General features: G+C 38.8%; 2 protein-coding genes across 3 annotated transcripts; both read left to right on the top strand.

The window, feature by feature from the left end:
- Positions 1–307: 307 nt before the first annotated feature.
- LOC306875418 (leucine-rich repeat protein SHOC-2-like) lies at positions 308–22,683 on the top strand. Of its 2 annotated transcripts, none has more exons than XM_079425951.1 (9): positions 308–413; positions 12,990–13,967; positions 14,750–14,887; positions 16,306–16,436; positions 16,547–16,735; positions 16,985–17,107; positions 17,220–17,357; positions 19,336–19,453; positions 19,541–22,683. In XM_079425951.1, the coding sequence occupies exons 2-9, from the start codon at positions 13,328–13,330 to the stop codon at positions 19,747–19,749; spliced, it is 1,686 nt and encodes a 561-aa protein (XP_079282077.1). In that variant the 5' UTR covers positions 308–413; positions 12,990–13,327; the 3' UTR covers positions 19,750–22,683. The 2 variants fall into 2 exon arrangements, with proteins under 2 accessions (XP_079282077.1, XP_079282078.1); XM_079425952.1 differs by lacking the exon at positions 308–413 and adding an exon at positions 4,117–4,306 and having other exon boundaries at positions 19,541–22,677.
- Positions 22,684–24,058: 1,375 nt separating this feature from the next.
- LOC306874784 (alpha-2A adrenergic receptor-like) lies at positions 24,059–27,285 on the top strand. Its single transcript, XM_079425028.1, has 2 exons — positions 24,059–24,240; positions 24,831–27,285. Exon 2 carries the CDS (start codon positions 24,850–24,852, stop codon positions 26,113–26,115), a length of 1,266 nt encoding a protein of 421 aa, XP_079281154.1. The 5' UTR covers positions 24,059–24,240; positions 24,831–24,849; the 3' UTR covers positions 26,116–27,285.
- The last annotated feature ends 296 nt before the right edge of the window (positions 27,286–27,581 follow it).

The raw sequence follows: 27,581 nt of genomic DNA, 5'->3' as shown, positions 1-27,581 counted from the left end.
TGAACACATCTGGGTTATATTTCACTCCAAAATTATTATTATTAATATAAAATTATGTTTATTATTCTTATTTTATTGTTAGTTTTTAAGATGTAGGCTATTGGTAATTTTACACTCTGTAATCAAAAGAGAATAATAGTTGGACTTTTGTATTATTACTAGTTTTATTATATTGTGTGATGGTATTTTTACGAGATTAAAGTACATTTCTCTATTTCATGGCTTCACTTGTGACACTTTCGTCCCCCCTGATCCCTCCCAGGGCACTTTATTGCGTCTGTCATCATCGCTGCGATATTTCCAAAACAGAAGTAACGCGGAGCTCCGGCGTGACGCGTCAGTGACGCGCGCTGGGGAGGGGAGCGCGAGCTGCTGGAAACAAGGAGGACGGCGGCGGAGTCACACCTCTGAAGGTAAAGCGCTTTCTCGGCTCGACGCGGCTCCGGATCGCACCTTCCGCGGTGCGGCGTTGATGATCGGCGCGATGAACGCCCGCGTGCGGCGGCCAGGCGCGATCGTCGCGGCGCGGTCCGCGCGCTGCGGGTCTGAATGCGCTCTTTTGTTCAGTCCCGGAATGGCCGCTGCTTTATATGTGTGTGTGTGTGTGTGTGTGTATAGAATGGGTTTTCTTTTATTTTCTTTTTTAACATATTCCGTAGGCTTGCGAAAAGAACGAGAGAGAGAGAGAGAGAGAGAGAGAGGGAATAAAAGAAAGGTGGAATGCGTCTGTACAGTAAACCAAAGAGTGATTTGTCCCAAAATGGTCATAGAGTCTTCATTGGCACGATTGTTACCAGTTACAATATTGCGAAAGCGTATACAATACTTATAGCTCACAAATATTTATAAAAAAAAAAATACAATAAATAAATCAGTGGAAGTGAATGCAGAAATGGTAACAAAAAAAGTAAAATAAAAATAAAAGTAAAATGAAAATAAAAATATCTTTCTAAGACAGTAGCGCTGGCGCGGCGACTCGCGAATGAGTCGTTCTTTTGAATCGGATCTTCTCAGTGAATTGATTTAACCGCTTGACGAAAACGAATCGATTTGTTTACGAATTGGCTTAAACGAGTCATTCGAGCGGGTTTGAGTGCAAATACCCACTGCAACACACTTGTTGTAAAAATGCAAGTGACCTTTTTTTACTGAGCTTTTATTTAAAACAATTAGATTTTCAATATTTTGCACTTCGAAATTAAATTCTAGGGAAGTGGAGTGTGGCCAAGTATGGAGACCCATACTCTGAATTTGTACTCTGCATTGAACCCATCCAAGTGTACACACACAGTAGTGAACATTCACCCGGAGCAGTGGGCAGCGCCCGGGGAAAACTAGTTGTATTATATTGTGCTAGTGTCATGGTATTTTTACGACATATAAGGAAAATAAATATTTTAAATATCTGTTCAGTCAGTAGTCTGTATGCAACATATGACACAGTTCAACAATTGTGTTGCTTTTAATTAGCAGTAGCACACATTTTACAAAATACATACTACTCACCGACGCACTAATAAAATATGTAGCATTAATACTTTACATTTTACTTCAAAATTGTAACCTATATCTAATTAATTTATCTTACAACAGGACCTGGTGTGAACCTGGAAATTTGACTGAAAAGTAAAATAGGTCATTTTGAAATTTGAAAAAAAAATCAAAAATAAATAAAAAGCAAAATATGCCCACATATAGCTTTATATGAACTTTGTAGAGTATGCAATATGGTGCGCTGGGACATCATGGACTACTTGAGGATGCAATTTCTCAATGACTAAAAGTCACGATAAATACAGAAGTAGCGACAGACTGTACTTCTTACTGTAACACAGCGGTTTTCAAACTTTTTTGTCAGCCGAACCCCTTTGACCTAAATTATTTACTTGAAGTACCCCCTGAGATTTTAAGTAAATATTTCAATAATTTAATGGCACATTTGCATGTTTAACTTTAAAAACATTTACTTTTTTATCAGTTTTAAAGTTTCAATAATATTTACATACTGTAGATATTGTTATTATTACACTCAACAAATTATAAAAAAATCATATTACTGTAATTTATAATGTATAAAAATTTTTCCACAAATATTTGTTTTAAATAAAGGGTTTCCCAAAAAGATAATTATTTTTATACATTTAAGATTTTACATTTGTATAAATCTGTAACATTTCTTTGCGAAACGTTTGAATGTTTTTTTTTTATTATTATTATTTTTATTAATTCACTAATACCATGTATAGGGCGACCACCTGGCAATAGATCTGTTGCGAGACAGCAGATGTGATTTTGCGGGACACGTGTGAGACAGACACATTTACTACAGTTATGCTATGTAAATACTGATTTACATCCGTTGTCATATGCGCTTATTTATGTTTCTGAACGCGCACAAATAAGCGAGAGAAAGCGCGTTTGTTTTGTGTGAGAGTGAAGAGTGAAGAGATTTGTGCTCGACTATTTAGATGCGCCCTCACATTACAATGCACTCTGGACATTTGTCATTAACGCCATAGAAACTGCCTCAAACTATTAAAATAAGAAGAATGTTGTATCGATTTTTTAATTGGTTAAAATTAATGGAGAATATCGTGTTTTTCCATGTGCGCTTGACCATTTCTGTCGGTGGTGCTCACTTGATGAGGTCCACACATCCTTTGCACGAAAACTAGGCCACAAAAAGAATAAATAAAAAGCTTTCTTAAAAAGGCAAAAGAGAGTATGTACGTTTTCTTAAAATGGCAATTAACGAACAATTTTGGAGAGGCTAGCAATGCTTTGAAAGCATAAGATCCCACTCTCCAAAGCCACGCCTCCTCCAAAACACATGAACGCACACAGGCAGACCAGAGGTTAACCAGTGACACGATGAGAGACGGCGTTGTACATTTTGTAGTATAAATAGTCCGAGTAGTGTACACCTGAAAATTTCCAAAAGGAAAAAGTGCACTTTAAATACCCAAATAATGCACTTAAAACAAAGACTATAGAAATACAAAGATGGTTCACAACTATACTTATGAATGGGAGAAACTGCAATATGGCGGATTAGTCCTGCCTTCTATATGAAATAGCCAATCGCTGATTGGTAAAGCCATTGCATCACTGCAGCGGCCTTTAGTACAAAAACTATAGAATACCTTAAAATAATATCTTAAAGAGACTTTGTTTAGAAGCTCTGGTTCCCATAGAAACCTGATGCTAGACCAGACAATGTGCATGCGCAGTAATAAGTGCATTATAACTGCGCAAATAAGATTTGTAATGCTGTTTTTTTCAGGTTGCTATTTGAGTATAAGAAACAACATTCATGGGGCAGTTCATTTGAGATTTTGTTGCTGATTTGAAATATGCAATTTAATTGACTTCAGCAAGCAGTTTTTGAGATTTCAGGATTCATTTAGATAGGACTTGGTCTTGTTTGAGCTGCCCGGAGGCATTACAAATATGTCCGCCGAGTGAACAGACTTTCCTTGAAAGGAACTTTGACTTAAATAACCGAAATAAACGAAGTGGGGAATGCTGGACACTGCACTCAATTGTCACAGCTTTAATTACGTAACGAAGGAGGGGGGCTATCAGACTCCAACTATAAATGACAAAAAATATCCTTATATAATTCATGCACAACATGGTTGAGTACCTAGTGCATAATATAGTGTAGTATAGACGGGCATCGACGGCCTTGACTGAAGTGAACCGCATGCCCCTGAACTTGGGGGGATACCAGGAGAACTGAATCGCGTAGGAGCCACCGAGACGGACTGGGGAGCGCTAGCCAGGCTCTGAGAGACCTTGCCAGCGGGGCCACCGACGTACCTGCTGAGGGGCAGAGAGGTGGAACACAGGGGGCCTGGGGCCTGTAACGGCAAGGGGCGGGGTCTGGGTGTGTAGTGTAACACTCACCTGATTCCTCCTCATGCGGGAGGAAACACAGGAACCCAGCTATAGTATATATATATATATATATATATATATATATATATATATATTAGTATATAATATAGTGTATAAGTGCATAGTGTGCCATTTGGGACGCAGCTATATGCCGACTTGCTGATTCTGACTCTTTGAACCGATTGTTTAAAACGAAGCGTTCGAAAGAACCGAATCGCGCGAACGAGTCGGGCTTTCCATCACGCACGCGCTGCGGATTGAGCTGCTCTTCCCGCTCCGAGCGCCGTTTGGCGGATGACAGTTTGTTTTCACAGAGGGCCTGTCTGAAGAGAAGAACGAACATTTACACCCTCAGCAATGGGAACCGAATCGCTTTTCGTCAGGATGAGACCGCTTATTCCCAAATGTACGCGTTTGGTGAGAAGTGTGAGGTGACATTTGTGTTTTGTGCTGTTATATTTGCGTAAGCTCGTGCAGGGCTAATGCTGCTAGCCGCAGCTGAAGGGTGGCTAATGCTAGCAGAGAGATTTCCTTCGCCAGCTTTCAAGCTGTCCGTATGTGCCGTCATACATCACGACGCGGCAAATGCACTATTTTCGTTATTTATTTCTTTAGTCACCAATATAATGTAAGTCGACATTAATGACAGTTGTGTGGGTCTCTGTGGTTTAATAGCAAGAAATGGTTAGCTAGTTAGCCGTACCAAAACAGACGCTTGGCACTCTGAGCCTCCTCACACACATCAGATAATACTGATTTTTATTGCTTACCATATTTAAACGTTTTATTATGCTTGTAAATGTGCTTCAGGTTAATAATCGGGTCTGTTTGTAAACTAAACTAGACGTTTGCAGCTTTTGCTGACCCGTTGATGTGTAGAGAGACATTTAGGCCCTCAATCTACATTCAGAAATGTTCACAGGAAGTTATATGTTTTAACAAAGCTTTTGTTGTCGTTGTTATGGTTTTATTGATAATGTGTCAGTGTGCTGTCAGTTTCTCAGAAAGACTAACATTGAATAGCAAGGCACAAATAATTTTAAATCCGCTTCAGAGTGAAGAATAGTCTTTAATTTGAAGAAATTTTGCTGAAATGTCAGTAAAATCTTATTCGACTTTATGCTTGTGTGTGTAGAAGTGCATCTGTTAGAAAGCATTCTGTGGGTTGCTTGGCCTTGTTTTAAAGCCAACATCCTAGTCGTGCTGAGCATGAGAGTCATATTTAGCAAAACCATGAACTTTTGGGTGTTAAAATAGACTTTATGCAACATTCCAGTATTGCATACATCAATGCAATGTTAAAAAACAAGAGGCGTTTGCGTTTGTCTTGATGGGATTTGTGTGCATTTGGGGAACTGTTTCATAAATATCAGATGCATCATCTCTGCAAGCTGATGTAAGTGTTTTCGAAGCGTGGTAAGAAAGATGTATTTTTTCCTGCAGTCGGATGTAAGATTAGGAGAAAGTTGTGCAGGATGACCCCTGCCTTACAGTGCTGCCCACCACACACATCCAGAATCGCTTCGGTTTTCTGCATATTAACTATCCTGTTTTATTTCCTGTGCTGTGGATGTTTTATTGGAGATGCACTGCCTAATAGCTGATAATTATATTATGGCTGATGATGATCAATATTATAGGCTTGGTTTGTCTTTTATGTAGGCACCAATCTAGACATAACCTTCTATTACAGAATGTGGTTTGGTACTTTTGTAATTGAACTGTTCCGATTCCACTTAACAATTCTTTTAGTGATTTTTATAAAGAAATCTTTAGGGGGGAATAATCCATTTACAGCCCTTTTTTTAAAAGTACGTTGTCCTTCAGTTGTCATGGAATGCAAATTCACCATCTTTTTTATATATAAGTGTAATTAGTTTATAGATCTAATTGTGAGTTATGCATGCATGCATTTTTGAAGTTTTCTGGTGACCTTCCGGTGAAAATGTCAGTCGTCTTTCTGGTGATGTATGCAGGATTTGTCCAATCACTTAGTCCATTTAAAGTGCCACGCCCACATCTCAGCATCCAATCAACAACTGATGCATTGAACAAAGTCCCCATCCTACGTTTTTTTTTGTTTGTTTTTATTCTGAAAAATTGTTTACAAGATCTATTGTAAAATGTAACTATTTTACATTTTGACATTCATATGAATTTGTACGTTTTCGTGAGATCTGCTTACACTCAAGGTTAGGTTTAGGTGTTTTTTTTTTCTCATGAGATTTTAACTCGTTTTCACACATAATGTATATCATAGCCTACATGTTTGCTTTCATAGTCTTCAGTTTGCACGTTGTTTGGAGAACAACTTTGGACGTGATGTGGAATAACACATTTTCTTATTTTTAAGAGAATACTGACAATAAAATGTTTAAACATTTGACTAATCAATAATTTGAAGACATAATCAACAGATTAATCAGTCAAAATCAAAATAATCATTACTTGCAGTTCTAAAATCTAGACCGCAAACTCATAACTGATGTATAAAGAACTCTTGAGTAATTACCAAAAATATATATTTGGTTACATTTTGATTGTTAAATTTAACTGAAAATAAAGAACAGCTAAAACAGGCATATTGCGAAAAAGGAAACCATAACAAATAAAAGTTAGTATGTATGCATGTGTGTATTTATTCATGTACACCACATGTGAATCTGCTGAGTAGTAGTGTTGTCAAAAATATCGATATTTCGATAAATATCGATACTGAAATATCTGAACGGTACCAATATTAATTTCCCGAAGTATCGATACACCGATACTAGCCGAGCTGTCACTTTCACTTCTCTCCAAAGGCGCGTGCACAAGCACCACAAGTGACCGCACTCGTCTCCTTCGCTCTGGTTAAATAGCAAAAGTGAAGTGAATAGAAAGATGACTGCTCTGGTTGTTGAAGAACACAGCAGGAGCGCTATCTGTAGGGATCTATGATCTCCGCGATGCAGAGAACGCGCACGGAATCCAGTCATAAAAACGGAATTTACAGTTTAACGCGGAATGTCACGGAATTTGTCAAAGTTTGGATGAATTAATCAAAAGTAGGTCATTACACTTAAATCAAATCACGATGTGGACTAGTATCTGTAAATATTAAGCTGCAAAAGTCGATTTAAATATGAATCCTGCATGTTCTGCGCGTCTCCGTGTGAATGTGCTGCACGTGCGGTTGTGTTTACTAATGTGGCGCTCGCGGTGATTTCAGCGTCTGCCGTCTCAATGAAGACATAAATACATCAACAATATCTCCAGAACTGATCTGAAAGGCACTTTACGAGCATGTTACCATTTCATTTGAGTAAAACTAGCGTCATATCATACACACACAGAACTTTAAAAGTATTCCCGGCAACCCGTCAAAATAAAAGTTCGGTTTAACTTAGCCTATTAAAGACTGTGTGCCAGAAATAGACTATATTACTATTATTTAGTAGAATGTACATAATACTACTACTTACTACTACTGTTAATTTTTTTAAAGAAATAATCACAAAATATTTAAATTTTAATAGTAAATCCCCTTCATTTGCCAAAAATGTAAATGTTTAATTTTCATCAATTCAAATATAAATGAATTAAAATTGTTTTATGCCTTCATCTGATATCCAGTAAAATTTAAATACACAACACAGAATTTCTGAGGGGGAAAACATTTCATAAGGCTACTGTAAGAATAAATAAAAATTGTTTGTATGCATTCAAATAATAGACATGCTAAAACACAGAATTTGGTAACAATAAAACATAAGGTGAGAAAAAAATAAAACATTTCATACAGCCCTAAACGTGTCATTTTTGTTACACTTTTAATAAATTAAATGTTAAATTGTATAATTTTCATGATTTTAATGAATTAGACATGCTTTTAGATTAATAGCATTTAATTTGACCATTAAAAAAAAAGAGTCCAGAAAAATTCAAACGGAAAAAAACGGAATCCAGAAAAATTAAAATGGAAAAAAATTTAATGTAGAAATTTTTTTAACGGAATTTGGGGAAAAATAAAACGGATTTCATAGGGCCCTATATCTGGAAATATTTTGGTTATGAAGCAAATGAGAATATCAACAAATAGAACTTTGGATTTTAATTAGTACATGTATTAGTAAACGTTAGTTTCAATTAACATTTAACTAAGATTAATAAATAAATCAACAAATGCAGTACCTCAAGACATTTTTTTGTTCAGGTAAAATATACCGCATGTTCTCGACTTGTTACATTTATCTTTAAATTAAAAAAATTACCCCCTTAATATTGTGGCAGTTTTTTTCTCCGTGGTATCGAAAATGGTATCGAGTATCAATATTTTTCAAGGTATCGTATCGAAGTTAGAAATTCCAGTATCGTGGCAACACTACTGAGTAGTATGGGGTTTTTTCACAATTGTTGTTTGCATCTGTATATATACATCCATTTTTTATGTCAGATGGATGTGTTTGGCTGTCACATCACATTTTTATGCTTTCTTTCAGGATCTTGCACCACATGTGGAACAAAATTAGCTTTTTTGACACATTTGTGTTTGCTTGTGACTGATTTTCAATTGATATGAACTTTTGAAAAGCTGAAATAGTCACACGCTTAATGTACTTTCATGATCAATCATTGCTGTCACTTCTGAGTGCTTGTGCCCATCCCTGTTAGAAAGTGACCATTTACCATAGCCCACGTTTTAAAAGCCTATAAAGTGTTTTTTTTTTTCTTTTCTTCTGTGTTCAGTTCTGTGTACGTTTAAATATTGATCTGCAAATGTTTGTTTTACTCATCCCTCATGGCAGACTTGTTCTGTGAAACCAGTGGCTCACTCAGAACTGCGAAATATCACAACTTTGGGATTTATAGGGAGCTTATCTGAAGTCGTGTGGGCTTACCTGCATCTAATTTAAAGGAGTTGTCCCGGTTTAAGAGTGTCAGCATCTAAAGTTGACAGTGGAAACATACAGATCCTGTTATGAATCAAAGGCATCAAAGTGGCTGACGAAGTGACCTGTTTACAATGCAAACAAAGCATTTTTTGACTGCGTATAGAGACGCAGATCAGCAGAAACTGCAGCAGTTCACTTTTGCACTCTGCTTACCTCAAGATGTAACCAAGATTAGTATGTGAAAGGTCATGAAACTAAAAGTTATTTTGTCTAAGCTGCAGGTAAACTCCGTTACACATTCAGTGGTAGTGGAGGTCAGTTAATGTTTGACAAATTGCTTGTTCTTAAAGGAATAGTTTACCCAAAAATGAAAATTTGCTGAAAGTGTACTTACACCCAGACCATCCAAGATGCAGATGAGTTTTTCTTCATCAAAACAGATTTGGAGAAATGTAGCATACATCACTTGCTCACTTATGGATCCTCTGTAGTGAATGGGTGCCGTCAGAATGAGGGTTCAAACGGCTGATAAATACACCACAATAATCCACACCACTCCAGTCCATCAATTAATGTCTTGTGAATTGAAAAGCTGCGCATTTGTAAAAAAAAAAAAAATTAATTGTTAAAGCATTTTAAAGTAAAACTGTCACTTCTGGCCAAAATATCCATAATGTGTAGTTCATAATCCATAAATTCATCCCCTGTTGTCCTCTCATATCAAAATCCACCTGTTTCTGGCTGTGTTTGGCTTGTAAATTGTGCTTAATCTGTGCAGATTTCTTTCCTGAGCCACAACTTCACTGGAGAAAGCAATATTTTGGATTGTGGACTTATTATTTTATACATATTTTAGCTGGAAGCAATGGTTTGAAGTTAAAAATGTCTTAATAATAATCTTGTTTCTTAAAAACACGCATCTTTTCACTTCACAAGATGTTAATTGATGGACTGGTGTGGTGTGGATTGCTTGTGGATTATTGTGATGTTTTTATTAGCTGTTTGGGCTCTCCTTTTGGCGGTACCCATTCACTGCAGAGGATCCACTGGTGATGCTACATTTCTCCAAATCTGTTCCCATGAAGAAACAAACTCATCTACATCTCGGATGGTCTGCGGGGGCGAAGGAAATTAAATTTTTGGATGGTCTGTTCTTTTAATGTCAGGATTTTGATGCACTTGCCATCTGCCATCTTAAAGGGGTCCTATTATGCTTTTTCACTTTTTGAATTTAGTCAGTGTGTATGTTTGGGCATAAAAAGATCTACAAAGTTACAAATCTCAAAGTCCACTCCAAAGGGAGATATTTTCCTTTTCAAGAACTACAACGAACGGCTCGTTTGAACTACAGCTTTTGTGATATCACAAAGCGGCCCATTAGAATATCATTCAAATAAATCCCGCCTACTGAAATTCAAATGGTTGGCGGGTGGGGAGAAGGCTTGGTTGAGCACTGCATGTTTCAAAATCAAAACCCGGTGTGGGTGTTTTTATATTACTGTATTTCTGAAGGAAACTGACTGTCTGCAGAAAATTTTGGATGTCATTTTCATTTCATCTTGCATGTAATGTCTGATTAAGCAGCGTTTGTGAGTGGAGCTCTGCTTTGTGTACAGCATTACCGGGGGAAACCTCGATCTCTACCACTCCAACAGTGCTCGCCCACTGGCAGAGAATGAGTGTAGCCTGAGTCTGTGGGAAACACTGGACTATGATAGAATTAAATTCAATTGTATAACAGTTTCCGTGCAATTCATGTTCTAATGTTAGAATTAAAGAACAATAAATATAATGCATATTACCGTTTCACTTATCTGTACATAGTAAATGCAGTTATTTCTAAACGGTTGTTGACATCCTATCTAAAACTTGATTTAGTAAAAAAAACAACAACAATAATAACGTTACCACTCTAATATGTCTTGCAGTCTCCGTGTGTGCAAAGGTTCTGCATGATCCTCTTGTTCAATATTCTCTAGGGCTGAATTTATATGCATATATCTCAGATTTATATGCAATATTGACGCCATCCCGGAGCAGATGGAACTTGCTGTTTTGGCAAGGGGCGGGGCAGTACTGAAACACCGTCTTAGCCAGTGTTCTCAAACTCAATTCCTGGAGGGCTGCAGCTCTGCACAGTTTAGCTCCAACCAGCTCCAACTCACCTGCTTGGAAGTTTCTAGTGATCCTGAAGAGCTTAATTAGCTTGATCAGGTGTGTTTGATTAGGGTTGGAGCTAAACTGTACAGAGCTGTGGCCCTCCAGGAATTGAGTTTGAGACTAATGGTCTAAGCTGTTCGCCAATCAAATGCACTGGGACAACCAATCAATGTGTTGTAACCAATCACAACACATTTTGTTTTTCGGAAGGCAGGCCTTCATCAAACCCGGAACTAATTGAGCCGAACTAATGCGATTTTCGAAGCACCGAGCATGAGAGCATGTTCTAGTACACCCCCAAAACAAAATCAAGACTTTGTAAAAGAGCATAATAGGACCCCTTTAACATGCGAGTCTTCATGTACACATTCAGGATGGCTTTGTTATTATTATTATTATTATTGTAGACTAGCTGGACTCTTTGTCCATAAAGGTCTTCTGACCTGCGGGAGGCCTGAGCTTTGAAGAGCACTCCCAAGGATTATTCCCCGTGGCATTAACCTTTCTGCAGCTCTGATCTGGGCTTGGACTAGGCACACGCACGCCGAGCACTTCAACTGCACACACACTTGAATTTCACAATACAGGACTGAGGAACACATGCTTATGCATTGCATTTGCATCTCGCAGAGTGCTGAGGCGTATCTGATTTGGGCTGCCTGTGGTTTTGTATTGGATTACTGGGTGTTGAATGTCATTTGTGATTTAATGAAGCGTCTCACAGGTAAAGGTGTAAAGCTACTGTTCATGTAATTGATGGGAAACCCAATGCAAAGCTGCTTTGTCTTTTTATAAGCAAGTAAACAGTTGTGCGGGGCTTTTTTAATCTCGGGTCTCAGGGGCGCTAACCATTCTGTGAAAAACTACTGGAAAAAAAGTATAGTAAACCACAAAATAAGAAGTCCTGCTTGTCCTTGTCCATATAATGGCAGTAAAGTGCAACCAGCTTCTAATTTTGAAGAAAAAGATGCAAACATTTCACAGAATGATCCTATACAATCTATAGAAAAAAAAGAACACACAGGCCTATAGTTTTTTGGGTACAGATATACTCAAAATGATGCACTTGTGTGTTTTTCTTATGCTCATGAGCAGAAAGACCAATGACCAAAGTCAGGATTTGGGATTTTCATATTACATTGCATTTAAATTTTGATTTATTTTTAAACAAAACAAAATTGTTTTTGGTTTTAATCATATACCTTCAGAACATTTGAGAGAATATGGCACAAGTCATTAAGGGATCATTCTGAGATTTTTTTTTATTTTTTTTACTCCGTTTTCTTTAAAGCTTGAAGTCACTGTTCACTGCTATTATATAGACAAGCACTAGCAGAGAAATTTCTCATTTAGAGTCATGAAAAAGATTATGCCATTAGAACAACGAATAATGACTTTTCATTTTTGGTTGACCTATCACTTAAACAGTTTGCTTTAGTACAATGACAATATAAAAGCCAGCTGTATTATTTTGGAATCAGACAGGTCCAGTTATGCTTTTGATTTAAAAAACAAAAAAAAACAGCTTGTTTTTTTCCACATCCTCAAAATGGATCCAACGCAGGGGTGGGCAAACTCGGCCCTTCCAGGCCACTTTCCTTCAGAGTTTAGCTCCAACCAGTTTTATCAGGGTTGGATCAAATCTCTGCAGGAAAGTGCCCTGGAAGGGCCGAGTTTGCCCATCACTGATCTAACGCATTCTTATCAGTGAAACGCTCCCAAGCTTTTCTTAGTGTAAAAGCACCCTGTGTAATTTTTCTTCCAGGGTGGTTAATAAGTTCCCGCAAATCCTCCAGTAAAGGATCATCTGATGCATCGCCGAAAGAGATTCAAGATTTAATTGCACTTAATTGCCTGAAGTGGCTGACCATTGACGGCCTGATGCCGCTTCTTCCTGAAATTGCTTGTGGTACGAGCATACAGGAAGGAACTGTGTGTTTATTAGTTAGCGGCTCGATGACCTTTCTCACATCTGATATCTGAATGCAACTTTTGTCTGCAAGTCAAGTCCTGGCATTATGTGTTCTAACCGAAACCGTTTGCTTTGTTTAACAGCCAAAGGATGTGAATCCCGGCGACCCGTCTGTGCACAACAGCTCTAGCCGAGCCGAGGGAAAGAGTGCAGTTCAAACAAGCATGAGGTTGCTGGCCTCCTCGCTACACAGACTACAACAAACACGCATCATCCCGGTGGAGTTTTAACCCCTGCAGGAGTACAGGCTGCTTGGTCCACCGAGGCTGGTGAAGAAACACCGTTATGTATGAGCACCCGCAGATATAACCGCCCCTCCCTTTGGTTCGACACCCTCGAATAGCGAACAAAATACTAGGGCGAGAGAAAGCGAGTGAGAGACTGAGGGTCCCATGTGCCATTGGGCAGCGGGGCTTTCGCCATGAGCAGTACTCTGGGCAAAGATAAAGACTCTAAGGAGAGGGAACCCAAAGCAGAAGGGAAATCCAAAACCAAAGGGAAAGATGCCAAAGATGGGAAGAAAGACACGAGCGGCGCTTCGCCTGCGGTGGCTTTCACCTTGGACAGCACGATAAAGCGGCCCAACCCGCCGCCTAGCACGCGCAAAAAATCCAGCAATGCGGAGGTCATCAAGGAGCTGAACAAGTGCCGTGAGGAGAACTCGATGCGCCTGGACCTGTCCAAGAGATCCATCCATCTATTGCCCTCTTCCATCAAGGAGCTGACCCAGCTGACTGAGCTCTACCTGTACAGCAACAAGCTGCAAAGCCTGCCGGCCGAGGTGGGATGCCTGTCGGGGCTGGTGACGCTGGCACTCAGCGAGAACTCTCTCACCAGCCTGCCCGACTCGCTGGACAACCTTAAGAAGTTGCGTATGCTTGACCTGCGGCACAACAAGCTGCGGGAGATCCCGGCCGTGGTCTACCGCGTCACCTCCCTCACCACGCTCTACCTGCGCTTTAATCGGATCACCACCGTGGAGAAGGACATCAAGAATCTGTCCAAACTCACCATGCTCAGCATCCGAGAGAACAAGATTAAACAGCTGCCCGCGGAGATCGGTGAGATCTTGAGCTGCTGCTTAAGACTATTCCTTTAAAAAAAGTACATTATGTCTGTGGGAAAAAGTTTCACTTTACACTATACATTACATATTTTACAAATATTTTTAGTACCGGTCAATATTGGATATTGTATTGTACACTATACACGTGTGCATGCTCATTTTCGCTATTTTTACATTTGTCATTATCTAACATAATCCTAATGGACACATTTTTACATATTTAACATTTGATATTATTATTAAGTTTAATGTAATTTTTTTGCAAATCCCAAAATGAATATCCATTTTCATACATTGTAATATTGTGATGCCTAAATCAGTGTTGTTATAGTATTTTTTTTTTATATAATGTTGTATTTATTTACATTTTGAATTAGCTATAAATTTGAATTAGAATTCATTTTTGTGCTTTTGCTATTTTTAAAAGTTTTTTAGTCATTTTAATTTTGGTTTTATTAATCTTGTATTTATTCAAAAACTATTTTAATAGGTTTAGTTTTGGTTATTAATTACAGCCCTGGTCTAAATTCACTTGTAGCATTTAAAATAATTGATTGCATTTATTACTGTTTTAACTTCCTTCTTCCCATATATGGGCTGCTCTGGGATCCCTCAAAATGATTGACAGGCAAAACAAACCTCAGAGTCTTCTGATTGGTTAACAAATCTGACCATATCTCATTTAAACATGAGTATCATTGCGCAAAATCTCTTGCATCATTTTGCGAATGAAAGTTCAGTGTTCATTTGCGATGACTCTGCCGGCTTGTGTTATAGGTGAGCTCTGTAATTTGATTACGCTGGATGTAGCCCACAACCAGCTGGAGCACCTTCCTAAAGAGATCGGCAATTGCACTCAGATCACCAACCTTGACCTGCAGCACAACGAACTTCTTGACCTACCTGAGACTATAGGTGAGGATCTACTCAAGGTGGAATCTTTATTGTTGGAAACAAAACATTTTACTATACAGCTCTGCTTTTGGCCATTTGGTGAGAGTTCAGTTGTACTTTATAATTATGTATAATCTCATCAATGGTGAAAGTGTGCTTAAATGTCAATGTAAATTAGATTAATTAAACAGTTTACACTAGGAATGGGTGGTATGGGCTTAAAAATATATGATGATATTTCAAAAAATATATGATGATATTGACGCTCCAGGAAATCGCTAATATGGACAAAGGTATCCAGTTATTGCTGTAGCTGAATAAAACGCAATAGGGCTGCACAATAAATCGAAATGAAATAATTTTCATTATAATAAAGTATATCTAAAATGTAATGCTAATCGACATAGCCTTTATCACTGCTTGGAATACTATGAAATATATTGCGTGCCTTATTCTGTGTAAGAAGCCACATCATCTCACAGAAGGATTTATTTAAAAAACTCGGCTGACGTTATGGAGTGAGTTTGGAGTACAAACATGTTATTAAATGTGGTGTTTTCACGTGCTTACAGATGGAGCAGCATTTACTACACAGAGCCGTAGTTCACTGAGAAGCTATGCAAACAGCTGTCATTATCGAGAATTTCTTTGATTTCATAATCGCACAATTATATCGTCTGCTATTTTTTGCGTAGCTTGTCAGAGAACTATGGCTCTGTGTAGTAAATGCTGCTCCATCTGAAAGCAGGTGATGAGGCTTTACTGACCAGATGTGCATGACAATTGCATTCGTTTAATCGTGCAGCCCTAAAACGGACAACGGAGATAGAGAAATTTTAACTGATGAAACTTGAAGACAATAAACATACGATTGCACAAAATATATGGTTTTTCTGTGTTCTTCAAGCAATCTTGGGTATTTTTTTTTATAAGGGAAGTATATTTATAATGCAATGCTAATCGACATAGCCTTTATCACTGTATCTAATACTATCATTCTGTAATATGAAACGACGTCTGGTCACAAAAAGAAGTTATTTCAAACACTCAACTATGTTGTTATGCTAATTTGTAGAAAAAGCATGTCAATAAATGATATCTTTGTTGGACAACAGGTTTGTAAACTGGCACATGCAAAACTATCGCACACATGCTACTGTAGTATATTTATTCAAGGCTCAGACCAATTTTTTGTGCACTGTACAGCCCTGACCAAACCAGTTCCAGATTGTAGAAAAAGCTCTGCACGCGATGTTGCTCTGCACTGTCGCACACAGAAATATGTCAACAACTAGACTTTATCGTTATTATCGCGGGAAGACTAATTCTTATCGTGGGGAGAATTTTTAATGGTATATCGCAATCTATAAGATATTGCCCATCCCTAGTTGGAAAAACCCATCCATAAACTATTCTGTTCATAAACCATGCTGTTTCAGGTAACTTGTCAAGTATAAACCGTCTGGGTCTGAGGTACAACCGTCTATCAGCGATCCCTCGATCTTTATCGAAGTGCCGAGAGCTGGAGGAGCTCAACCTTGAAAACAACAACATCTCGGTGTTACCAGAAGTGAGCCTTGGTTCAGCTCATTGCAGCTTTTAATAATTAGCAGTTTTATATAATTTATCCTTGTCCTTTTTTATAAAATATTATATTGGTCCCTCTCTGTTTCTCCTCAGGGTCTTCTCTCCAGTCTGGCGAACCTGACGAGTCTGACGCTGGCGCGAAACTGTTTCCAGTCCTACCCAGCGGGCGGCCCGTCCCAGTTCTCCACCATCTACTCACTCAACATGGAGCACAACCGTATCAACAAGATCCCTTTCGGCATCTTCTCCCGAGCCAAAGTGCTCAGCAAGCTCAATATGAAGGTGAGACCGCATCTACTCGATCAATGTTGAAGATATGTAGGTAACAAACTTGACCTGAAGGAGACGCATAACTAGAGACCAGAATATGGTAGAGGGTTGACCTGGACCAATAAGCTGCACCCTAGCATCGTTGTGGTTGAATTGTAAACCTACATTTCACTGCTGGTTATACTTTGTATAATTGTGTATGTGACAAATAAAAAAAATCTTGAATTAAACCATACCATCCTCTTTTGAAACTGATTATAGGACAACCAGTTAACGTCTCTTCCGCTGGATTTTGGGACATGGACCAGTATGGTAGAGCTGAACCTGGCAACAAACCAGCTTACCAAGATTCCAGAGGATATCTGTGGACTTGTGTCTTTAGAGGTGACATGCTCTTCTGTATTTTACCATCACTCAGTTTCATAAGAGCAACCCCATTTTTGTCATGTGGTTAGGTCTATGTTTTGGCTAATCATTTTACCTTTGGTTCCTTCAGGTCCTCATATTGTCCAACAATCTTTTGAAGAAGTTGCCTCATGGGATAGGAAACTTACGGAAACTGCGAGAGCTTGACCTGGAGGAGAACAAACTGGAGTCCCTCCCGAATGAGATTGCCTACCTTAAGGATCTGCAGGTAGGACAATTGTCTACATAGTCAGCTTTTTTTTTTGTTGCTAAGCTAACTAAAAGTGATAGACTCATAAACAAAAAATGTTCTGCACACAAAAATGTAATGATAATTTGCAGTATGTGCAGAACACCTAAAAGGGACATGGGGATGGGGAAAATGAGATAGAAGAAGAAATTATATTTCTCTCGCAAAAGTATTGCATTCCCCTGAGAAACTTTGTGTTTGCTCAAAAATGCATTGAAATATAGTTCTTCCTCCCACCTCATATTATTTCCATCATGGAAGTTTTGTGAGTAAACGTAAAACTTTTATGAGTAAGCACAAAGTTTCTTGGGAAGATGCAAAAGTTTCTTGGGGGGAACTTAGGCTGTAAGTTTTGCAAGAGAACGCAAAGGTTTCAAGAGCGAACAAAGTTTCTTAGGGCAACACAAATGTTTCATGTGAGAATGCTAAAGTTTTGAGCGAATGCAAACTTTCTTTTTTTAAGATTTATTTTTGCCATTTTGCCTTTATTAAGATAGTATAGAGTAGACAGGAACCGAGGTGGGATCAAAAAAGGTCCTCAAGCCGGGATTCAAACTTGGGACATCTACAAAGCAACAGCGTTATATGTCGGCACACTGCCCACTAGGCTGCTGGCGCTGACGAATGCTAAATTTCTTAGGGGAACGCAAAAGTTTTATTTGTGAATGCTAAAATCGCTAAGGTAAGGTAAGGAAGGCAAAGGTTTTAAGAGTGAACAGAAAATTTCCTGGGGGAACGCAAATAGTTTGAGCAAATGCAGTTTCTTAGGAATGCAAACATTTTAAGACCAAACGCAAGTTTCTTGGGAGAGCGGAAGAGTTTTATGTGAGAATGCTAAAGTTGTATGGGAGAATGCAAATGTTTTACTATCAAACGCAAAGTTTCTTGGGGGAACGTGAACGTGAAGTTTCTTAGGAATATTTTAAGAGCAAAGTTTCAAGGGAAAATGCTTCAATGTAGAGACCTGCGCGGGATGGATTTTTCAGTCCCGCTCCCACAAGCTTCTGTCCCGCTCCCGCAGAAATATATATTTTCTGGTCCTGCTCCCGCCTGCAAAAGCCCGCATAAAAGTAATCGATATAGATTTTTTTTTTTACATCGAATAAATTTACATGAAATGGTTCTGTAGCATCTCCTAAGCTCCAAAACATCCCAGCATAAATACTCCCAATAAAATATTTGTTATTTAGGTTAAGCAGCAACATTCACAAACCACTGTTATTTTTAACAGAAAAGAAAGCATGGGCTGCTTCCTGCATGGTTAGGCATGGCAAAATGCGAGCAGCAATTCCTTTATTATCAGCTGAAATCTCAGTTCATCGCGATCTTATAAAGCTCTGTTATAACACAATGAATCTTTCACAATGTCTACACTTCGTGTATTAAAATGAGACGATTTGTGAGCACACAATTTCAGCACTGCAGTGAGTCGCCTCTGACTGGCCATTGCATTCCAGAAATCAACAGCTGAGTCTGTGATTGGCTACATTGCACTACCCTTTAAACGTGTTATAAATAGAAACTCTGCCTAGCTTGCACATGTTAATGATTTTAATGTTAATATTAGTTCCTTTTGCTTTTGTGCAACAGATAAATAAGAATTTATATGTTTTAGACATTTTATGTTCAGATAATTTCTATTTTGTGGGAGTCCCGCGAATAATTTTATTCTCCCGCATCAAGCAACACGCACAAGTCTCTTCCCACCCCGAGAGTTGTCCCGCGCCAGACCCTGCAGGTCTCTACTTCAATGCGTATTCATTCTCTACCAAAAGTATTGCTAGGGAATGCAAAAGCATTGAAATATAATTTCCCCTATTTCAATGCAAATATGTTTATAATACATCCTGTTTTTTGCTTGTTGCAGTGATTTCTGGGATTGCCCTGTGTGTGGGGAAACTGAATGGATGCTTTTATAGTGTTTGGTGTGAAACTCATTTCTCAAATTTATTTCCAGAAACTTGTGTTGACCAATAATCAGCTGACCACTTTGCCGAGAGGAATCGGTCACCTGACCAACCTGACGTACCTGGGCTTGGGAGAGAACCTGCTGCAGCACCTACCGGAGGAGATTGGTATGAGCTCACCACTGCCCTCAAACACACAGAGCCACACCGATTCATACGCAACTCGCTTACAGCCTTTCTCTCTCCAACCCACAGGTACACTGGAGAACCTGGAGGACCTGTACCTGAACGACAACCTTAACCTGCACACTCTGCCGTTCGAGCTGGCGCTCTGCAGTAAGCTGTCCATCATGAGCATAGAGAACTGCCCCCTCAGCCACCTCCCGCCGCAGATTGTCTCCGGAGGCCCTTCCTTCATCATCCAGTTCCTCAAGATGCAGGGTCCCTACCGCGCCATGGTCTGAGGCGACTCACACACTGTACAAAGAGGAAACTGTATCGACACGCGACGTTACCTTCATCGTCATTATATCTCGGACAAGAAACTGCTTAACTGGGTTCCAATCGATGGAGAAATCATAGCCAGTTAGGTCCCCTTTACCCCCGTAGTAAACAATGTCTAGACTTCAGTTGCCAAAATTAATGTACATTAGTGATTCTGAAGAGGCGCTCTTAAAATGTTTCAATCATTTTGCCAATTTATTGAAAGTCATTATAGGGGTTTCGACGCCAGGAAACAGTTGTATGCAAAAACAAAACATTTTTACAAGTTAATTTTTGCTGCTGCTGCCGCCATACTGTATGCGAGTTTATTTTTATTTATTTTTGCCAGACTTTTCTTTTTTTCTTATCATCCCACAACCAAAAGATTTTTATTGTACAGAGGACCTGTTTGGAAGCAGTGAACAAATTGTATTTCTTTTTTATTATTATTATTAATTGTTATTCTAGAATTGTGCCTATCCAGTGCAGTTGGGTGGTTTGTGTCTGAACATTATTATCCAAGACGTTTTTAATACAAAAAGGCTGAATTTACAAAAGTATAATTTATTCCTTTTCATTATTGTTGATCATTTTATCGCTCCCTTTTTAAAAATAAATTCATTCCTCTTCGCTATCGGGACATGTTGCTGCGCTTGACATTTTAAAATGAATGCGCAATCTTTTTTTCTGCAAAATAGTGAAGCAACAAATGAATCAAAAATATTTAATAGCAATCAGCTATTAAAGCTAGGGCGTCACTCAAAGGTGCGGGTCTGGTTTCGGGGGTCTCCATTCTGAACGTGGGGTTTGTGATTGTTTACTTGTTTGCCATATCCACAGTGTTGTGCTCTGCTTGTGTCCTATAGGTGAAGGTCGCATCTACATATCGGGTGCTGAACAGTGCTAGCAGTTAAAGGCCCATGTTTACTGTGAGGAATGCCAAACGCCCATTCAACATCACTTCCGTCCTTTTTTTTTTTTTGTGCATTTCAAGGATTTCCTGGTCTGTGTTATCGGACCCATGATTTCTGGTCTCAAATGGAATATTAAACAATGGTTACAGTTTGCACCGTTTGTCCCACATACCGCCCCTCTTATGCTGCTGCTTTTAATGCACTTTGTATTGATATTTGGCATCCTCCTCAAGTAAAAGGGTCGCGTTATTTCATGTTACCGATTAAACGTATGGAAGGGGGCATTTATTATTATTATTATTATTTCTGAAGTGTTTTATCTTTGATTTGAATTCTCTATCATGTACATTTTATAACCGTGAATGAAAAATTTGCCTCAGCAAATTTGAACGATAACATTCTATTAAGAACCTTTTTTCAAGGCTTTGACGCTATTTCTCTTTATTAAATGTTTTGATTTAAACTTCTGTCTGACTAGTTTGTGTTTCTATATGTTGAAAAATTCATATCAGTTTCAAATGGTGCAGATCGTCAAGTATTGCAATTAAAAACCCAAATGTTTCCATTATACGAATTGCAAACTTTTTTTATTTCTCCTTTTTAAAGAATGGAGCTGTTTCGCACAAGATGAAATTTCTATTGGTTTAGTATTATATTGAAACTGTAAATTCCCACCTCCACTTTAGTTTATTAAGCCAACTGTATTTTGTTTGTGTTGTCCATGCGGTTTTTTTTTTTTTTCGTAAGGACATTGCGTACATCGGCAGCAGTGTAAAGGTTTCGGAGAGGCACTTCGCATTCGTGGGGCCATGAAAAGGACACAAATCGCTGCTTTTTTTTTTATCAACCAGCAGAACCTGTTGCTGCTTATGGACCTCCTAGAAACGTAATGCTGTAAAAGAACCGGCCCGCGTGAGACGTTACGGACTGGCTTCTCAGGCCGGTTCTACCAGCACAGACGTTCTGCTACAGATGAAATCCCTCTGGATCTGCTCAGTGCATATGTTGCGCCTGACGCAGATGCTGAATAAAAACAAAAAATACAAACGTTGTAAAAAGGGCTTTCTCTGTTCATGCTTAACTATACACCAGAGGCATTGCATTCCTGGTTTTGTATAAAAGCTTAGAACTGTACATTTGATTTTTCTTGTGTGTGTGTGTGTGTGTGTGTGAGGGAATAGTTAGATGTTAACAAAGTGGAATTATTATGTGACAATAAATGCCTTTGAGTACTTCAAGTGAGACGTGCATTAGGGACACGGCTTTGTGACGCGTCCCATTCAAGTGAATTTTTTTATTTTCAGCATTTATGTGCCATTTATGCAGGGGGGCAGTGCTGGTTTTTATGTAGGTTAACAGTATGATCGGTTTTGGATGAGAATGCATCACAAATCAGGAATGTAGTCAAAAAAACATAATTGTACTTTCAATGGTGAATACTGACAGCGCGGTTCTAATCAGCCGGGGTGGCAATTTTGATCTTGATCTTGTATTGTTCTGGTGAATCCTTATGAATGGAGCTTAAGGGTATGTTTGTTTGGTTTTTTTATTGTCTGTGCATTACGTCATAGAAATTGTATAAATGAAGTTAATTTTCCATGTTTTTTTGTTTTTTTTAACATAGGAATGTTACGTTTCCTACTTTTCTTTCTTGCCTTGCTATGTATAGGAAACAAGCATGTTAATTTTCTTTTTCTTTATTTTCTTACGATTCAAAATTGTCAGGTTGGGTGGACAGGGATGTAAAAAAAAAGTACACAAGATAAAAATGTTGCTCTTTCGTAACTGCAAATTGTTTGTTTTTTGTTTTGACACTTCGTAGGGTATCAAGTGTTGTGCGGACATGTCTAACATACTTTTCTTTAGAAAAACAATCATAAAGGTGACTCTCGATTTCTCTTTCTTTCTGACTAAGCCCGAGCAAGTAACAGGACCCTCTTCCATCAGATCAAGTCTTTGCTTTGATAAGCATTCTTCAAATAAATGTTCATTTGACTGCCTTACAAATGTCAAATGTGCTCCTCTCTCTCCCCGCATACATTTTCAAATGATCAGTCCAGAGTAATAATCAAATCAATTATACACTCAAATTACTGCTTCCATCAGAAAGCATTTATAACTCTCGAATAAAAACTTTATTTGCCTATCTATCTATCTATCTATCTATCTATCAGTAAAAAATGTGAACATCTGAAATAGCTCATGATCATAAACAATTTAATCTAAATGCTTAAAATGAGTTTTGTAGAAATGTTTATATATAAATTAATTTAAAATGTAGACATTTTTAATTGATTAGTTTCCACTCATCAATTAAAAATGCAGACAGAGTCCACTTTCATGCTGAGCTTCACTCCATTCCTGATCAAACACCTCTTATGAAAATTAACCATGGCTTTATTGTAGTAAATTTGCAGTTTTTGTTTTTTTGGCATATTGATTACAGTTTATATAAGCACAGTTTTACTACAAATACATAGATTAGTATAGAAACCCATGGTTCATTTGAGGTTGCTATGTTTTAACTATAGTAGTAAGTAACCATGTTTTTTGGTTTTATTTGTAGTAAAACCATGGTTAATTTTGGGACACCTAAACAAGCTACCCAAGGTCTTTAAGAGTACTGTAAAGCAGGTGAGTCTGATGAAGGTTGCAGGAAAGTGGATTTCGAGAGTATAAATTCTCTCGTTTAAGTATAAATACCGTGTAAAGTAGTAAAGATAGCGTCAGCGTTCATTCCCGGTAGATGTCGCTGCTTCTTCTGCATTGTTTACCTCTTTCTCATTCATCACTTAGCCTGCTACTAAAACTGTTTTGCAGGAAAGTAATGTTTTCAGATATTATTAGGGTTCCCACGGTCACAGAAAGCTGGGAAATGTGAGGGAATTGATTGTCAGTCCTGGAGACGCAATGGAAATACATCTTTTTAGTCTCTAAAACATTTAATTGACTACATATTCCTAAAATGTGTTTGAAATTCACCTCAAAGTACATCAAATGGCCTTCATTTATTAAGTTATAAAAATAATGTATGTTTATGTAGGCTAGTCGCTAGTGTAATGCTGTTCCTCAGCTCGATGATGATTTAAATCAGCGATATCGCTTAGTTTATTGTTCAGGTAAACACTAAAACAAGTAGTTTAATCGATTTAAACCAGCCAGGCACGTATAAAAAGTGTTTTAAGTGGTTTCTGGACATTCTTTTGGTTTAAACGTCAATCTGGAGGCTGGCGTTTCGAGAAAGTGGGCGTGGTTTGCGTAATTTAGAACGCGAGAGCGCGCGCACTCACACTCTCCTCGGTGCGCGTCTCTCACACACGCACGCGCAGCGCGCACACGTGTAATATGATTACGCCTCTATTAGCTCTGCGCGCGCACAGCTGAGTGGAGCGCCGGCGACGAAGCGCGGTCTTCACACGCGCTGCCGAGGAGATGCGAGGAATCAATGGTGCAGTTTTTCTCACGCCGGGCCACTTTAAAAACAGAAGGCACACTCTGAGGAACGTTTCTTGGATGGTTTAATAAGTGTGTGGGTGGTGTTAAGCATTTTTCACTAAGGTAAGATCAATTTCTGTCTTACTTTTTGCTGTTAGTATAGTATTGTGGTATTTTTGAACAAAGTGTGAGAAAGAAATTTACTATATGTGACCCTGGACCACAAAAAACAGTAAAAAGGGTAAAAAAAAAAATGAAATTGAGATTTATACATCATCTGAAAGCTGAATAAATGAGCTTTCCATTGATGTATGGTTTGTTAGGATAATATTTGGCTGAGATACAACTATTTGAAAATCTGGAATCTGAGGGTGCAAAAAAAAAAAAAAAAAAAAAAATATTGAGAAAATCGCCTTTAAAGTTGCCCAAATGAAATGATTAGCAATGCATATTACTAATCAAAAATGAAGTTTTGATATATTTAGAGTAGGAAATTTATAATATATCTAACTGGAACATGATCTTTATAAAAAAAGAAAAATCTATCATTATGACTATTGCTACAAATATACTTGTGCTACTTATGTCTGGTTTTGTGGTCCGGGGTCACATATTTTTTGATATTATGACTTACTTTTGCATCTAAAAATGATTTATTTAAATACATTTTTACTTATTTCTTTAAGTAATCATTTTTCCTCCTTATTTTTTAGATGCCAAAATGACAAAAAAATGTCACTTTTGTCTTCAGTAATATGGAAAAAATTAACTGCCATCAACCGAAAACATAATTTCAGTTGTGAGAGGGAGAGATTGAGATTCTCAACAATGGTGTTTGACAATTTGACCAATGGGACAGGTACGCCATACACCCTGCTGGTGGCCCTTCCTATGACCGTCCTGGTGGGGTTTCTCATCCTCCTCATTGTCTTTGGCAATGTGCTGGTGATAATCGCAGTGTTTACGAGCCGAGCTCTCCGGGCTCCCCAGAACCTGTTCCTGGTGTCTCTGGCCTCCGCTGATATATTGGTGGCCACTCTGGTGATGCCGTTCTCGTTGGCCAATGAGCTGATGGGCTGCTGGGTCTTTGGGCAGGTTTGGTGTGAAATCTACCTGGCCTTGGACGTTCTCTTCTGCACGGCCTCGATCACTCATTTGTGCGCCATCAGTTTGGACAGATATTGGTCGATCACGCAAGCCATCGAGTACAACCTCAAGCGCACACCACAACGAATCAAGTGCATTATTTTTATAGTTTGGATCATCGCCGCTGTGATCTCCTTCCCGCCTTTGATTACCATGGAGAAGGAAGAGGGGAAGACCTGCAAAATCAACGAAGAAAAATGGTACATCGTTTCCTCTTCCATTGGCTCGTTTTTCCTGCCTTGCATCATCATGGTCCTCGTGTACATCCGAATTTATCAGATCGCCAAGAAGAGGACCAGAGCGCCACCTGGGGACCGGAGGATAAAGGAAGCGAGCAAGAAGGAGAACGATCTGGAGAAGGATCCCCATGAGAAGCTCAACGGGAATACGAATCCTAAACCGGACGACAAGGGTGAGATAAATGGCGTGGACATTGAGGAATCGTCCTCCTCTGACCACAAGGTCTCCAACCCTTGCTCCCTCAAGAAGAAGAGCTCAAAAGGAAAGACTAAGCTGAGCCAAATCAAACCGGGGGACAGCGACAAGCACGAGGTCCTTCAGACCACCAAGACCAGCAGGTGGAAGGGCCGCCAAAACCGGGAAAAGCGCTTCACGTTCGTCTTGGCGGTGGTCATAGGCGTGTTTGTCATCTGCTGGTTCCCGTTTTTCTTCACCTACACGTTGACGGCGTTTTGCGAAAAATGCGTGCCAGAAACGCTTTTCAAGTTTTTCTTCTGGTTCGGCTACTGCAACAGCTCCCTCAATCCCATTATATACACCATCTTCAATAATGACTTCCGAAGATCCTTCAAGAAGATCCTCTGCCGCAGAGATAACAGGGGAGTGGTGTGAATTGGGTTGCTGTTTTTTTTCCTTTCCTTTATTCAATGTAATATATCACCTGGCATTTATGGGAAGTCCCTGTGTACAGTAAGCCAACATGTGTGTCATTATACAACAAGTCCGAAGAGGGAAAAAAAGGCACTTACTTGCTTTGTACAAATGCAACAATGCATGGTTATGCAATACAGCACAATGCATATTCATCCATTTCTGAAGTGTATTGATGTATTGTTTTTGATATACAGTGAGTGGTGTCGTTTCATAACTCTGGTATTTTAACATCTGGAGGGACGTATTTGAAGACAATTCGTCTCAAACCACACTGGATGTTGTTCAAAATGTGAAAAACAATTCAAAAAGGACTACAAACTTGGCCTTCAAACTTCATAATGTGCTGCAAAACTGTCAAACTACGCCGCGACATGCATGTCGATGTGTTCTCGCAGGGCTTGTTTATTTCACTGACATTTTGTATAATTAATTGTGAAGGTGTTGATATTGTTTGGTGGACTTAATTGTCTTTTTTATCGCTGCCAGTAACGGTTCGTTTAAAATCTTGCTGTGGACCATTAAGCAAAAAGATGTTGAGCTCGTCTGACTGGAACCAGACAGGCCGGTGTCACAACAAATTGATCTGGCTTCTGATGTAGTTTATATCTGTCACCATAAATATAATGGATGGATCTTTAGTACCACAACACAAGAGATAGTTACAGTCCACGACTAATAAACTGTGTCAAACAGGCTGCTGGTTTAGCTGTCGGATTTGTAGAAATGCACAACAAAAGAGAGCTGAATAATTCAGCAAGATATCGAATGACCGACAACAGAGTTTCTCCAGGTCAAGGTGAGGTCAGGCCTCTCGCCGTGCTGTTTTTTCCCCCTCTGGATGTGTGGAGTGACCTGACATATCCAGTTGTAGAGAGACAGAGCAAATGTCCAGTCCAATTGCTAAAATGGTTGAAAACAAAGGTCTTGAATGACATCTACAAACTACCTGTCACTGTGCGTTATTGCCATATCTGAAAAACCTAATCATGATGTATCACTCACTTTCGATATATTGGCTGTTTTCTGGTTGTGCTCTCAACGTGTTTAACCACTGAGGTCTGAAAAAAAATTGTGTTTGCACACACAAAGAGAGAAAACACTCAAAAAAATAAAAAGTGCAGAGCCGTTTTTGTCTCGTATCATTCTGGAAATGCAACTGGAGAACTTTTTCTTATGAAAAACAAAGCATCACTTATGGGATCAGACTCTGAAAGAGTTGAAAGTGTCTTCACAGAAGCAAAAGTTGTGTTTACAGCAATGCTTTTAAAAACGGAATGAAAATATTGACTGTGATAAACATCAAAATACACACAGTTTCGAAAGTATAACCACAAAACGAAGTAGTTTTGAGTAGACAGATCCCTGACCGACACCGCTTATTCTAGAAAAGGCCCGCCCACTTAGACAAGAACAGCGATTGACAT

This window comes from Barbus barbus (assembly GCF_936440315.1).
Source record: "Barbus barbus genome assembly, chromosome: 9".
Classification (NCBI taxonomy): Eukaryota; Metazoa; Chordata; class Actinopteri; order Cypriniformes; family Cyprinidae; genus Barbus; species Barbus barbus.
This window is presented reverse-complemented; position numbering and strand designations above follow the sequence as displayed.

What these genes read in the sequence shown, in the direction of transcription:
- LOC306875418 (XM_079425951.1), top strand. Translation starts at nt 13,328, where the DNA reads ATGAGCAGTACTCTGGGCAAAGATAAAGACTCTAAGGAGAGGGAACCC. An exon ending in TGACCTACCTGAGACTATAG is followed by an intron (nt 14,888 to 16,305) that starts GTGAGGATCTAC and finishes ATGCTGTTTCAG; the next exon opens with GTAACTTGTCAAGTATAAAC. An exon ending in GTGGACTTGTGTCTTTAGAG is followed by an intron (nt 17,108 to 17,219) that starts GTGACATGCTCT and finishes TGGTTCCTTCAG; the next exon opens with GTCCTCATATTGTCCAACAA.
- LOC306874784 (XM_079425028.1), top strand. Translation starts at nt 24,850, where the DNA reads ATGTCACTTTTGTCTTCAGTAATATGGAAAAAATTAACTGCCATCAAC.